This window comes from Lutzomyia longipalpis, chromosome 1, assembly GCF_024334085.1.
Source record: "Lutzomyia longipalpis isolate SR_M1_2022 chromosome 1, ASM2433408v1".
NCBI classification, from domain to species: Eukaryota; Metazoa; Arthropoda; class Insecta; order Diptera; family Psychodidae; genus Lutzomyia; species Lutzomyia longipalpis.
In genome coordinates this window covers 21,484,357-21,500,540 of record NC_074707.1, presented here as the reverse complement: position 1 = coordinate 21,500,540, position 16,184 = coordinate 21,484,357, and the positions used below count along the sequence as shown (strand labels likewise).

Sequence of the window (16,184 nt, the reverse complement as noted above, 5' to 3'; positions counted from 1 at the left end):
CGAGAGTGAGTGAAGGTGATGCACCGAGAGAGACAGGGGGATGAAATAGAGGACATAATACGGGAGAAAAATACAATATGTACGAAGGAAATCAGGAAAACTGTGAGTACCACACACAGTAAATAAGATTTTTATGTTTTTTTTTCTTTATTTCCCGCGGAAAATTCTACTAGAAATGCAAGAAAATTTCAAAAACCTAACAGTTTTTCAATATTTTTAACTGAAATCTTTATTGAAAAAAAAAATTTGTGCACAGTGTGTGAGATTTCTGCGTATTTCTTTTTATATACAATCACAGTCTGCTATTCTCATTGCGGATGCCATAATTGGTGTGCCCATTGGCTCTCAATGTAGCGAGATTCGTCTCATCGGCTGTGCTGAATGTGTTATTGTCGTGTCCGTAATCTCGGGGACTGGAATCTCTGCGGGTGTCCGTAGAAGTTGTTTGTTCCTTCTTCGGGCCCTCCATCCAGAACATGGTGATGAAGAAGAGCAATGTACCTGTAAATTGTACCAATATTTTATATATCTACTTCAACATGGCGCAACATTTTTAATGGAGACTCACTTATCAAATAAAATCCCGCATAAAAGATGGAAATGGATTCTCTGTAGCCAATAGCCTTGGCCACAGGATCCACGAGAATTGGTAGATTTCCTCCAACATTATTCATGACAAAAAGGAAGATACCTACAGTGGTCGATCGAACTCCCATTGGTACAATTTCCACGAGGCATGCAAAGACAATTCCAAACCACATTTCAGCTGTGTGAGGAAAAGATAATCTCAGATAAGTCATCAAATGCGTCAAGAGGGGAGAGGAAGGAATGGGTAACATTATAGTGACAATTTACCGAAGAAATAACTAATTCCAAGTGTTATCATAGCCCATAGTGGTTCAAAGTAGACGGAGCCAAAGGCAAATGGGGCGGCAATCAATTGACTAATAGCTAGGACGGCCACACGAGAACGAACACCCATCTTAGCCACAATCTTGTCGGAGACAACGCCACCCACAACAATGCCAATACTTCCGATGCCCACGGTCACAATGAACAACCACCACCCGAGGTCCACGTCCGGGAAGTAGCTGGTGTAGTAGAGATCACAATTGTATGCAAAGGTCATACCTGAAAGAAAAAAAATAAACGATATGGTATAATTATGAAAATTTGTCTATGTACACACAAAAAAATTTTAGCAGTATTTTCCAAAAAAACGCTGTTTTGATTTTAAATTGTGTAAAAATTTTGATTCAATCACTAAATTTCGCGATTATTATGAAATATATTATGAAAAGCTATTGATTCAAAAATAAAAACGATTGAAACAAAAACTGAGCAATTTAAAATCTACTATGCACAGATTGTTGATAGAAATATTAATATCTACTACGTTGCATTTTTAATTATATATCTTTTAACGTTTCATTTGAAATTTTCGATTATAGAAAAAAAATTTAAAAATTAATTCTAACTTATACCAATAGATTGCACTGTTTTTTCTGCATTCTGTTACTCTCAATTAAGACGCCGGCCAAGAAGGACAAAAAATTGTGAAAGAGTGAAAAAATTAATTGAATGATCAATAATTCGTCTTTTGAAAGCCTTGATTTCGAGGCTATTGAAGATTTTAGTGTTGGTGGAGAGATTTTACAAAGAATAGTAGTGAGAAATCCAACCGAGCCGGTTCTTGAGACCCCAACAGTGCTTTTCCTCTCACAGCTGGAAGATATTTTAAGAAAAACATACAGAGGAAAAGTCCTCTTGGAAAAGAGGACCACTCTGCTGAGTTCAACAGCACAAAAGGATCTTGTCTTCTGCATTGGAGAGTTTCTTCTCGACGAACGGGAAAAATACTCAAACAAATCCCTTCCGGAACTCGCTGATTTTTTCTCAAAAGATATTGTTGAGTGTTTCCCTTGTGAAAAACAGGTATGTAGGATTTTCATCAAACTTTGTACTCTGTTCTATTGCAAAAATAACTTAATCTATAATCTATGGGATGTGTCAATGATGCTAAGCTTACATACTATTGAATTTACTTTCAGGAAACATACTACGTACCCCGCCAGGGAAAAAAAGCGCCTTCGGGGAAACTGTTCGATCGAATTGTTAACTCACGCGCTTCACACAAGAGAAAGTACGGTGGCGAGGACGTGCGTAGGCCACAATCCAAGACAAAAAGGCCATATATTCAATTTTCATTTCCGCTAAGTGTGGGTATGTAATAATTAATATCTTAAATTATATGCTATGCAATTTTTTTTTTTACTAACCGATTTTCTTTTATTTAAATACAGACTTTGCTGAGCACAAAGCATGGTTGTCACTAAATTGTGCTCCTGTGGAGATTGTAATAGACCTGTGGAAGAAAACGTCGACAGAACGTCTACAAGAGATTAGGGATTCGCCTGAGAATATCCTGAAAACCTGGCCAAGGTACAATGACCCATGCGGATATTTATTGGTAAGCAATATTATTATCTTTTTATATAATTATAGTGCTTTTTGTAAGTGTTCCCGTAATTTTTTTTACATTAAAGAACAATAATCTAGACATAAAAATTAGTGTTAAAAAAATTGGTGATTTTAAGAATATAGGTGCGAAATAATTAAAAAATTGTCATTTTTTAATACGCATATCTGCACAATAAATAGCTTTGTTAACATAAAAATATAAAAATAGAAGAAACTTATTCAATGAATTTCAAAATTTTATATTTCCTAATATTGTTTACTTAATTTGATTCCAGATTGACGTCGATTTTTCAAATCTTCACCCCGGTAAAGAGAATCAACTTCTTGACGGATATGACGCATTCATCGACAAAGTCCTGAGCATTTATGAAAGCGACATTAAAGATAAAGCGAGCTGCGAGTTCCTAAAATTCATAAATTCTCACTCAAGCATAACTCGTGGTAAGTATTTTACTTACTTTATAGCTTTTTTAGTATTTGTGGAATTTATTATTTGGTTTTACTTTTAACAATAATGAAATGTTTACTTAAATTATTAAAGTAATAATGTATTACTTATTCATAAATTTCAGATGAAAAGGATTGCGATGTACTCTTGCTGCTTTGTGCAATTCTAACTCCTGTTAAAATAAAGAAGACGCACAAGCCATCTATTCTTGATGCACAAAAGGAACTGGCGCTGTTTGTAACATGCCCGAGTGACATCTCCAGGAAGATTGCTGTAATGCGGAGTGAGTACCAAGAGCAAAAATTGTCCATACAGCCGAAATTGATAATTGTTGGCGAATATGATACAACAAAGCTTCAGGTCGACGAAATATTTGTATATTTCGACGAAGTCAAATACAAGATGGGCAGTATACGAAAAGCAGTTGACACAATAATAAAATTGTGTTTTGTTTTCAACATTGAGTACTCAAAGATCACTAGACAGATATGGAGGTTCCTTCAGGAATATTTTTATCAAATTGATTCACCTGAGACTTCACCGGCAATCCGTAATTTGTGTAACAAATTGGCATAAAATGCCTTTTTCTTGCTTCGAATGTGAACTAGAAAAGTAGACATAGAGTTTTTTATATCACACGTAAAAACACACAATTTTCCCTTTAATTTCAATTACTCTTGTAAAAATTGTAATCAAACTTTAAATAACTGGGTTCGTTTTAAGAAGCACTTAAAGAAACATGTCATTCAGAGCCAAAATTATAACTTATTAAGTTCCAATGAAGATAATGTATCAAGCATAAATGAAAGTAATCTTTTAAGCGAAATTAGTTATGTTTCACAAAATGATGTACCAAGTACACCTATTGTAAATAAAATTCCGAATGCTGTGAATTTTGATGAAAGCATTACCAATTTTCAAAACTCCACACTCAATTTTACTTTGGAATTGCATAAAAATCCGAGATTTAGTAGAAAAGATGTCTTAGAAATACATAAGTCAGTTCTAAGTATTAAGTTAATATTTAAGTATTAAGTTAATAATGTATTTACATGTAAAAAAGGAAGAAAAAAGAATAAATTAAATATATATTATTGAAATTAAAAATAATGTATTTTAATTCGAAACATTCAATTCCTAAATATATAAAATATAATATCAAAAACACTGTGCGTAGTAAAATTTAAAATGATTGCGATCGAATTCACTGTGTTTGCCTTCTTATCCTGTGCATAGTAGTTTCAAAAATGCAAAAGTTTTGAAACTACATTATCCGTTATAGGCGCGTTTTCAAAAGCTAACATAGTAGTTTCAAAAATGCAATAGCTTTTGAAGTAACAATATGCATTATAGGCGCGTATTCAAAAGCTAACGTAGTAGTATCTAATGGAATTTTGTATGGGAACAGTATTTATTACTACGCGCATTTTTTTGTGTGTATGCTCTTTATGTTGTAAAAGCATAAAAAAGAATTCTGCTAAAATATTTAATCAACGTGTTGTATTTTTTTGTCTTCCTAACATATCAAATTTTCATTGAATACCTTCATTGAACTTAAAGAAAAAAAGCTCCATGTTGTACATGTTTTATGAAATTAGGACATAAAGTTCAAAGTTTGCAAAGAAAATGAAGAAAAAACACAAAGACAAGATAAATTTTAGAGAATTACCTCCACAGTGTCTGATTGAAGAGGCTATTATTAGAAGAATAATTCTCGGCTGCTTGAGAACTTGCCAGATGCTAATCTTCTCTTGTGTAGTTGACTCTTCTCCAATAGTCAATCTCTCAGGTTCCTTCAGGGTCACACCCGTGAGAATGGCGAGAATAAGGCCCAACACCCCGGCGCCATAGTAGCAAATCCTCCAGCTTAGATCAAAGAGATTCAGCTGTGTGATGTACCGTCCAACAGGAAAGGCAATGCCATAGCCTCCGTAGATACCCCAGTTAAAAATAGCCATAACAAGGGCACGTTTGCCCTCATCGAAAATATCTGACATGATACCCGTGGCTAGTGGATTGCATCCAGCCTCCCCGAGTGCCATCACCATCCTCAGCACAACCATTTGCCAATACTCGGTAACAGCACCCTGTAGGATTATGGCCACGGAGAAGATGAGCGTGCAGACGAAGAGCATTCGTACACGATTGTATTTATCTGCAGCAATTCCCAGAATCACGCCCATCACCGTGAAGACGGCAATGAAGCTGGGACCGGCGAGAAGTTGATAATCAAGGCCAAGTCCATTGTAATTCCACTCACAATAGGAAATTCCATCTTTCTCCACCAGCATGCACCTGGTTGAAAGACAGACAAGTTCAATGCATTTATGAAGTCATACTTTTTTCACTATCTATGTAATTTTTTTACAACTTACAATTCAATAAAAAATGAACATAATCTTCCTTAATTTTTTTTTAAACAAAGGTCAGGTAAATTTATGGGCACTAAAGTAAGTAAATTAACTACCAAACATAGTGTAATTTTTTTAAACATTTTTCATGGTGCATAAAAATTATGTATTAAATCACATAAGACTATAACGAAAAAACTTACTCTTCCTCCGTCTCAACTGTGCTGCAATCAACGGGAAGTTCTGACAACTTGAAACTTGTACTGTTGAGTTGGCAAGATATATCTCCGTAGATGAGTTCTCTGGCGGTCTGTTTGGATGTGACACCAATCAAGTAGTGACCCAGTTCGCCCACAATATATCCAATTGTGAGGACACCCAACACATATGGTTTATACAGGAAGGATAATTTCTTAAATATGTCCAACATTTTAATGCTGCAAATGAAAGGCAAATGTTTGTAGTTAATTTGATGTCATGTTCACTTTGAACTATAATATCAAGCATTTTCAATCATGAAAGGAATTGCCCTGCAGGGAGCAAAATTTATAATGAAGATGTAAGGGTTGAAAGAGACAAGTCAATATGTATAGTATGAATTCTACATAATATCTTCAATATTAATTAAGTAAAATTATTTTTGGAAAGTTTCAAGCATAAAATGATGGTAAATCAACTAGTAAAATATTTATACAGCGTATAGATCACATATGAAATATTACAAACTTTGTGTTATATGTATGTAACTTATACCTACATACATAGCACAAAGTTTTCTTCAAAGTTCAAAATTGTTGGTTACACAGAGAGAGAGATGAGAGGGTTGTGCTGAAGAAAAGCCAGAACCTCCATTATTCATATTATGATTTTCATAGGGTTTTGTTGAAAGTGGATTGTGGCAATACACAGATTTAATGGTGGGAATGAACATTCATTCCGCACTCATGGGATTGTGTAGACTTTAAAACCAATTAAGCCAAAATAACCCCAGGCGACCAATTAAGGGAAACTTTGGGGCAAAGTTTAAAATGCAAAAAGAGTCCGTATAACATTTTGTTCTTGCGGTGGTAATTTTCTAATTTTCTTCATTTGATATTCTTATTAATCGTAAACCATACTGTTGTGGTGAGGGGTATATCAATTAAATTAAAATGTCCTATATTTTCAATAAAAAAAATATATGTATCTGTTAAACAATTTATTCTAAGCAGAAGAAAAAAAATCTCAAGAAAGAATAAGAACTATCAAAGAAAAATTCATTTTTCTGTCAATTGCTATCTCAAGAAATGTGAGCTTTAGGTAAATATTAATTTATAATGAAATACCCCTAACTCTGACTTAATTTTTCCACAATGGAATTTCAAGATCAACATTCCATGGTTTCCGTTTTCAAAGAATTATGTCCGTACCCCTAATCTTTCATAAACAATTAAAAATACCAAAAGATTAAAAAGTTCAGATTGCAAAATCATAATTTTGCCCTTTTAATCTCTAAATACAAAAATGATTTATAAAAAAAACGAATGACCTTAGTTAAATTCTTTCTTGCATAAGACATTATTCAATGATTTTAATTCTCTGTAATTTTTTCTTAATAAATACTCAAAGACAAGATGTAAATTCACTGTATGCTGGAGTTTTATTAGCAACATTATTATGTTTTATTGCAAAAACCCTTTCATTGCCATTAGTTTTTATTGGTAAATAGGTTCATACATAATGTACTGTACATATACTATGTACGTATCCTATGTATTTATTGAAATAAAAGTCTTTTACACAAATAAGTCTACTAAATTCCTTATTTTTAACTAATTCGCATTTGAGCTATTTATGTCGTTGGAGATCGATTTAAATTAATTTTGAATGTTTATTGAGATTAAATAATATGCATATTTTTGCAGAAAACGTGTGACAAAATATTGCCTCGAAGAGAATTACGAGGTCTAGCAGAAGTGCTTCCACACAAACTAATTAGTTAATTCAAACGAAATGGGTTAAGGTTAACGTGTTGTAAATTTGATATCCGGTTCTATGGTCAATAATATGAAAATATAATGCAAAACGGAGAGCTTTTTCCTATATAAACTTCAGAGCTTTTATAGTTCAAAGCACAGAGACGATATATGGGGAAGATCATTGGAGTGAAAATGAGTTTTTCCTCCAAAAGCCTCAAAGCACGGTATTAATTTACTGTATGGAGAAGAAGGGGAAAAAAGTGTGATGGATTCACAAAATAATGCTTCCCACTTTGTGAAATTGCTCCAAGACGGTCGAAGTCAAGGTCTTGCTGAATAATCGTTACAGAACAGATTGATTAATTTAGCTCACAGTGTCACGGTTCCCTCCTCCCAGTATCTCCATAATTAAGTCTTACACACAGAATAATGGAAAATCGCAATGAAATAGGGAAATGATTGTGTAATACATTCCTTTTAGCAAAATTATCTCCTGAAAGATGATACGGCGGATCATCATATGACTAGCACAATTCAATTTATTTATGCACGGTATTATATTGATTTATTGCAGCATGTGCAAGAGCTTTGCAAAAAAATATATGTATACAGAGAGGGTGGCGGAGATGGGAGACGAGGATAGGGACACGATGTGCTTTAATACTATGTAGGTGTTGCATTTCAATAGATCAATCTTTGCGCCGTTGCATTCATTCTACTGCACAAATTAATTAATCCATGGGCAGAGATGGAAAAAAAATCAAGTGCGAAAGTAAGAAACCTTCACAGTATGCACGAGTTCTTAAGGAAGTACACGATTTGTGAATTGATTATCCTTTTCTGTCCAATAAAACTAAAATAATTAATTTATTTGAAATTCCAACTGCTAAAGCCTTTGGAAAAAATGTTTCAATTAAAATCATATACTTATTAATTATAAAAAAACTAACTCTGGTGGACTATTAGTTTACTCTCCTAGACGCATAATCTCTTAGCGAGATTAAAAAAAAATTATAGAATTTATGTACAAGAAAGGCTCGTTGCATCGATCACCTACAACGACAGTGCCCGCAAGAATATTTCTCGATCTGAGATAATTTAAATAAATGCAATAAATTGTTGATAGTGTTCTACCATTACAATGCGGCAAAAAATGTTAATTTTTTTTCTTACCAGGAGAACGGATTTCTTAGCATTACATGGTGCGCGGCAATAATAAAAATGCACTCATGAGTGGGATAAGCAGATTCCAAAGTGGAAGTTGCATTAATGAGGGGACAACTGTTACTGCACGGGTTAACCTTGGAAGTGGACGTGGAATTGGTAGTTCGAAGGAGGCACGTCGGTACTGGACACGTGTACCAATCACGGGGCTATCTTGTACATCTCAACGCGCCATACCCATGGAAGCAAAATCTCGCGTACATTCCACATAATGTGGTATTTTCACTTCATCTCCATCCTATATCGAGAGAGGTGCTACACATTACCTACATTAATCCAATTAATGCTGAAGCTTCCGTCTTAGGTGATGAGAATTTGAACGTTTGATCTCTCAAGAGTCGCACAGGTAAATACTTTCAATTTCACACGCGTGTTTGAAATTAAATAGTTCATTGCTAACATTTGGGCACATGTATCAATAAAATGTTACCTCTATAAATGATATGTCCTACTAAATGATGAAAATTGTCAAAATTATCGCGTGCTTCCCGACAATTTAGAGGTACTTTGGCGCACAATATAAAAATATAGGTTGCAGGTGATGAATTGTTATGCGTCCCTTTTGAATGATTGATGAATTTAAAAAGTCATCTCTCATCTCATAAAAAAAGACATCACGAACATGAAATTGAAAGTGATTTTTTCTCTATCTTTTCTCATTGTATTTTTCTACACACAAAAGCTTCACAGGAAAATGTAAATTGATCTATTGAAGTAGCACAACATAATTTTGAATTATTTTTTTTGGGGTCAAGTAGAAATTGATGAATTTTTTTTTTAAAATGAAAATTGGCAAAATAAATATTTTGGGTGATGAATTAAAATTAACACCTTCTAATCCGATATTGTGTTAATTGGCAATATCTGCACGGGAATTTCTTCTCACAAAATCACTCAATTCACGTAACTTTTGTGGAAACACAAAAAAATTTCACTTTCTTCAGAAATAATCTGAAGTTTTTTTTTTGTTCTTCTTAAAATTATTTAATTCCCAACTGAGGTGCTCAGGATTCTCAGGTGGACCGACACTTCACACCTCCTGGCCAGTTGCAGCGGTAATGAGTGATCTGAGCACAGGTGGAGCAGTATTTGGTGGAAGTTTTGTAAAAGGGAGATCGATTTTACCACCTCCATCTCCACTTTGTATATTCACTCCCTCCACTATTGTCTCGCAGAATTTTCCTATAAGTTTTCTCAATTGTAAATTCGCGCTTCTTGCGTATATGTATACGTGCTTCTTGTATATAGTCTCTAGAGAAAAAAAAATATATGGAAACAGGTAGAATTGATTTTTATGTGATTTATGATTCTTATCTGCTAAAATGTTTACAACAAAGCACTGATATTGCAATCAAGACTGTATAAGATTTACTTTCACTTTTTTTTTCTCATTAAAAGTTCTAGTTACTTGAGCTTTTTATTCTAATTGGACTTCTTATTATTTCATAGTTATCAAATACTTGTGGACATTTTCATCATATGTATTGCATAAAAATATGCCAATTTATGTATAATTTCGACGAATACATAATTCAGCTGAAAAATGGCCTCCATAGAAATCACGATGAATATAACATCTTTGAGCTTATCCCAGTATTTTACCTCCACGCTCGTGATGGTTTTAGAGAGGTTTTAAGATTTGAATATAATTAAAAGGAAAAATATTATCAAACAGTTGCAATCTCAACAGCAAGTTTAAACTGTATAAGATGAAGATCTCAGTTATTCTGTGAGCATTGATACAACTTTTTACGAGAATGATCTTGAAAACGAAGCAATTTTGCAAAATTCCGCAGAATTATGTAAACTTTTCTCGATTAATTCGTCCTATATAATGCGCGTGTGATGTCAAAACGAGCGAATTTTGTATAACCGCGCCATTCATTGTCTTTAACATCATCTCTAAAAACTCAATCCAAATGAAGTCCAAAGTGAAGGTGTCTTGAGGTCAATTTTCTGTAATTTTTCAGCCAAGGTGAGTTGTCCGTCAGTGAACTTGATATTGCAGCCACAATTATATTGCTTTTCTGCACGGCAACTCTGCACAGCCGGTGATTCCTCTGCAAGTGTGGATTTCCCAGCATTTTAAACCCAATAATTTTGTCACAAATACTTGTAGAAATGTGACCATGAATTAAAGCCCTAAGTATCGGGTATAGTTGAAGAGGCTGAAGAGGCTGTAAAACCACATCTTTACCATTGCTGGACAGATAAAAAAAGATGAACAATAAAAAAAATTGCGACTGCTCCAGAAGATTTTTCAGTCTTTTTGTGGTGAAATCCTGCGGAGTGAGAAAGAGGAAAAAAGTACGGCGTTCATTCCAATCTGGGGCTTTTTCTCAAGCAACAAGATTTGTCATACAGCGTGAGTCAGTTTTTTTTTCATACAAAAATTCCCCACTTTGTAGAGCTTGAAGGAAGCATAAAGCACCCAGAAGCCAAAACAGCACTTTTTTGCAGTATCGTGGAAGTGAATCAAATGTGGAGGAAAATCTCGTGCGGATTTACTGTATCACATGACGCGAAATCTCCCAGATAAACAACATAAAACGCTGTGACCAAAGAATCGAGAGTGATTTCAAGAGATTCATCATTGATTTCCTCTCGAGGCTCTGTTCTCGGCTCCTGGTGAGGGTGCCACACACAGTAGGATACTTGAATTGAGCGGAAGAGATTATGGTATGTATGTGTGTAGGCAAAAAAAAAGGATTCCGAAGGTTAAAGGACACACATAACAGAGTGAGTTGCAAAATTGGCACAAATAACCATTGACAATTGGCCAAGTTTCAAGGCTTCTTCGGTCCAGAAGAAAATCTCATCTCTCTTTTGCCTTCAATACAATTGCTTGGGCAAAAGCATCCAGCCAGCAAACCCAATCAGTTTTAATAGAGAAATTGCATGATATTGGGATTCTTTATATCTCAGGTGTTTTGCAAGAATCCAATATTGATACCATACATGTACATATATTGTATCACTTTCTGTGCCAATAAATTTGCAAGAGAAGCGGGTCAGAATAATAAAAGCTTTGGAATTGATTAATCAGTACAGTTGGGAATATTTATTGCAAATAGTATACCTTATGCTATAAATGTATGTAGGTTTCAACAAAAAGATTTATTCTGTGATTTAAGAATTTACTTTATTTGCCATTTCACATGGAATTCTTTTCAGACAGATAGAGTTATATTTCTAAATGAATAATTTATAATTGATACCTACAATTTGAGATCAATTTGCAAGCAGTACTGTGCTTATGTGAAAAGCTAAAGAAATAAAATTGTTTTTTGTTCATACAATTGGATTAAATTCTTTTCTTACGCATGTACATTGTAAGATAAAGTTTGTCTTATTTGAGATTAAAGAATATGGTTCATTAAACTTGTCTGTCTGCATAACGTAATGGACGGTACAAGGTCAGCTCTCATGGGGAATAACCATTTGCCTCACGCGTATGCCTTTCTCAACACTATGTACTGGACAAAGTTTTTAGCTGTGTTTCTTTCAGACACAGCTTTTGTGTACCGAGCAAAATCGAAAGTCGTCAGATCGGGCTCAAACTTGGGATGAGCACGAATTAGGGTCCCCACATTCCAAAAAACGTATGCGCCAAAAATTTTTTTTTCCGGCCGTCCGTCCGGCCGTCCGTCCGGCCGTCCGTCCGTCCGTAGTACAACGCTAAATTGCAAGAGAACGGTAATAGATAGAGACTTGCGGTAAACGGCAAAGTTTAAATATCGACCGGAAGACATCCGATTATGATGTCAAATTTTACCCCCCACCCCTCCGTCCGCCATTTTGAATAACCTCAAAATTTTGTTTTCGCTATATCTCAGCCGCTATTATAGCTAAAAATCTGAAATTTTTATATGTTGTAGGGGCCATCAAGAGCTTTCCAACGATACCTCATTTTCGAAAATCGGTCAAGCCGTTTAGTCAATATGGCCGCCACAATTTTTCATCGAAAATCGATCATATCTCGAAAACGGCTTGACCGATTTTGATCAACCCGGGGTCAAATGAAAGATCTCAACAAACCCTACAACTCTCTAGAACATCCGAAGTTTCAAAAGTGACCGCTAGGGGGCCAAAAATCAAAAACAAAATTTTCGATGAGTTTTCGATGAATATCTCGAAAACGACGACATAAATTTTTTTCATTTTTTGATATGTTGTAGCCGACTATATTATCTAGTTCCATGCCAAAAATGAAGAAAATCTATGGATCCGTTCTCGAGATATAGCCTTCCAAAGTTGGCATGTCATATCTCGGGTTCTACAAGTCCGATCTTGATCAACTCAAGCGCAAATGAAAGGTTTCGAGAAACCCTGCAAATGTCTAGAACATTGCAACTTCGAGAAATGACCGCAAGAGGCGCTAAAGTCAAAAACAAAGTTTTCGAAAATTTCGAACTCGAATTTTTCGAAAATGGCGACATAAATTTTTTTCATTTTTCGATATGTTATAGCTGACTTCAAGACCTTTCAAACAAAAAAAAATTTATGAAAATCTATGGATCCGTTCTCGAGATATGACCTTCTAAAGATTTCTTAGGGTATGACTTTTCTACTTTTCTCGACTTTGCGCGTATTTAATTTAATTCGCGTTCTAGTTTGCTCTCACAAAATTGATACACTGAAAGAAACACAGCTCCCGTAAGCTTGGTCAGCTTACCAGTACATTTGATTTCTTCAACACAATTTTGTGGTCAATGCGGTGAAGCTAAAATACTTTTATTACACAAAATAATTTTAAATTTTTGACTATTTAAATTCTATTTAGCATTTTAAAGATGGGAAGAACTTGAAAGTTGCTCGTTGTTATTGTCATAGTAGATAAAATATCGCATTCATTAATAATGGCAGATGAATCGTTTTATGTCAACGTTATTTCATTGCTCTTTCCTACTACTCTCATAAATTCTGTATGATTTCATTTTACATAGAAAAGACTCCTACTCAAATTTTTCCATGAAGCTATAAAATTTTCATAAATGCTTTGGGCATTATATATTAAATTATCAATTTCATTAATAATATATCCAATGAGTGATGGTGGATAAATTAAACTAATTAAACGGCGTTGGATGTCTGTTAAATGGTAATACATTAAAGCTGCAGTAGTTATAAATGTTTATATTTCCGTTTTATTTATTTAATCTTGTTTAAGAAATAATAATGTTCAGTTTAAAAATAAAAGCAAAAACAACATTTGATTTGCAATGTACAAAAAGTATTATGTACTAATGTTATAAGATCTATCTTACATATTTTACAAAATAATCGTATATAGAATTTTTCATATAGGTAATCAATTTTACATTATAGATATTTGTCTCATAAAATTAATACATAAAGTGTAACAAGGAAGTCTAAAGTTTCAATGACACTACCGCAAACAGCGGCTCCTACTATATACTACATACATATATGTGGAGTAAGACATCATAAATTTAATTAAAATTATTCCATTCAAATCAGAACCGGACAAGTATTTTTTGCTTTCATCGCAATCTGTACGATAAAAATCGAAGTATTTCCATTTAAATGGCGTCTTAAACCCATTAATTCATGCCATGTTATGTAAGATATTCCTTGTAAATTCAATGATTTTTTATCGTCTTCGAAATGTATGTCCAATCCGTCACAGAGTGTTAATTTGGCGGGTGATCTACACGAGAAGAAATATCATTCATGAAATCTTCCTATGCTGGGTGGCCCCACAGAGATTAATGGACTAATGGATCAACTTATAAGGAATTGCAAACAGTTCGGGTAAAGCTCCAATTTGTTGTCTACCCAGTCGTGACGATTCATGCCTCTTCGGCGGCATTTTCGAGGATATTATGGGGGCCCATTAAAGTGTGTTCAATTGAAATTTAATTGTGCATGTTTGCTCCCCCGGTGGAGAATGAGCAATAAAAAAAAGGAACGACGCGCAAATATTGGAAGTTCCCCCTACGCTGTCGATGTACCTTGAATAAGAAACTGATAAATATTTTATATCACATTCATTTAAAGCACCTTCAGTGTGGGTGAATGAGGAGCAAATAGAATAGAATATTAAAAGAATTTACACGCTATATTGAAGTTCCTTCGTTTTTTTTCTCAATTCATTCATTCTCTATGAATCTGAGTTGAGATATCTCTTCCAGAAGGGAGATTACATTTAGATGTGTTTATCTAGGATTGTGAATTTTTAATGGTACCCCCAAGAGGGTTCTTTTTTTGATTTGTAGAAAAAACTTTATTTATTGGACAAAAGTTGAGGGAATAGAAGAAAAAGAAATCACTGTGAGAATACAAATTTACATACCAATGTTATGGAACTCAATTTTTCATTCTTGTGTCCTATTCCCTGTGAAGCAAAAAACTCAAATTTTTAATCTGCATATTTTACAATTCTTGAATGATATTACATACCACCTTTTTTGTCAATTCTCTCCCACTTCAGCTATGGTTTTCCATCAATAATTGTGCAAGATGCTTCGAATCACATCCCACCCCCGGGATCTGAACGATTTGGCGTATAAAGGGATGAAGATTCAACTTATAAAATTGAACACATATTTTATAAGAAATATATATCGCTTTGTGACGTGATCCATATCCAGTATGGCTATATCAACCCCTAAGCTGAAGGAATTATTATCGAAACATCTTTCGCCCTTATATCATCTGCAGTGGCAGCGGGTCCCAAGTGAATGGGTGACGTGGCTGATGGAGCCTCTCAAAATATGGTTCAGAGAGATGTATTATAGGACATTAAATGGTAGCATTATGGTCCTGATTCTATTATTATGATTTTTATACGAAGGAGCTGAACCACTATACTGCTGGAAATCTGAGATGGGGCCAACAACGGAAAAGAGGGCCAATCATTTCTCGAAATTCTTGTGATTTGTGCGCCATGGCTATAAATTTTGGGCTTGAACATAAAGATAAATTATGTGTTTTCACGGATTAATGGATTATTAATCTACATTTTGTCGGGTAGTTTCTCGTGAACCATGAAAAAAGCGCAAAAGCCCCTGAATATTAAAAAGCAGAGAGGGATGGATTGGGTACTCCATCATTTCGCATAAACTCGTGGGATGTTTCGCTATCTCACAAAAGCACATATATATGTATTATATACCTATAGTTGTAGAGGAGTTTCGTGAAATCCAAATGGGAATATGAATGGATAGAAAATATGTTTTCCTTCCGATGAAATGGAAAATAAAAATCCAAAATGTGATTCACAAAAGTTTCCACCTTTTCACCATATTCCCATTTTCGCCGTATTGAAAGTTTTTCCATTTCAGTTTAAGGGGAATAAAACCAAACAAAGTCAAGAAAGAATCTTCTCAGTTTCATCCAAAAACTCCACACAAACTCTCAATGTCCACCTCTGTTGTCGTAATTTTGTAGGCATGAGAACGTGAATATGGTCAGTAATGTTCTTTTATATGTCGTAAGTATAGTATGCTTCTCATTTCATTTCACGAGATCCTGGAACTTTTATAGTGTCTCCTTCTCGTCGTCTCCTGGCAACTTTGTGTTTAGGAATTTACTGTGCCTCTCGCATAATCACATAAAAATGCAAGATGGAACCCAGAATTTCTTATTAACTTTCCTTTCAAAGAACTGTGGAGTGTGCAAAAATATAGGTGTAAAAGCATTTTACAAAAGTCTCAATTTCTTTTCTTGGACGTTGAGGATTCCTTGAATTAAAAGTAA

At 34.4% G+C, this 16,184-nt stretch overlaps 2 protein-coding genes across 2 annotated transcripts; one reads left to right on the top strand and one right to left on the bottom strand.

The window, feature by feature from the left end:
* Positions 1–203: 203 nt before the first annotated feature.
* LOC129797015 (putative metabolite transport protein HI_1104) lies at positions 204–9,579 on the bottom strand. The gene is made up of 6 exons (XM_055839244.1): positions 9,294–9,579; positions 5,484–5,717; positions 4,599–5,224; positions 856–1,131; positions 569–766; positions 204–501 (listed from the first exon to the last, which is right to left on the bottom strand). Exons 2-6 carry the CDS (start codon positions 5,708–5,710, stop codon positions 293–295), a joined length of 1,536 nt encoding a protein of 511 aa, XP_055695219.1. The 5' UTR covers positions 5,711–5,717; positions 9,294–9,579; the 3' UTR covers positions 204–292.
* Positions 1,535–4,071, top strand: LOC129797024 (uncharacterized). Its single transcript, XM_055839256.1, has 5 exons — positions 1,535–1,935; positions 2,052–2,223; positions 2,304–2,470; positions 2,757–2,922; positions 3,054–4,071. Exons 1-5 carry the CDS (start codon positions 1,582–1,584, stop codon positions 3,503–3,505), a joined length of 1,311 nt encoding a protein of 436 aa, XP_055695231.1. The 5' UTR covers positions 1,535–1,581; the 3' UTR covers positions 3,506–4,071.
* Positions 9,580–16,184: the final 6,605 nt, after the last annotated feature.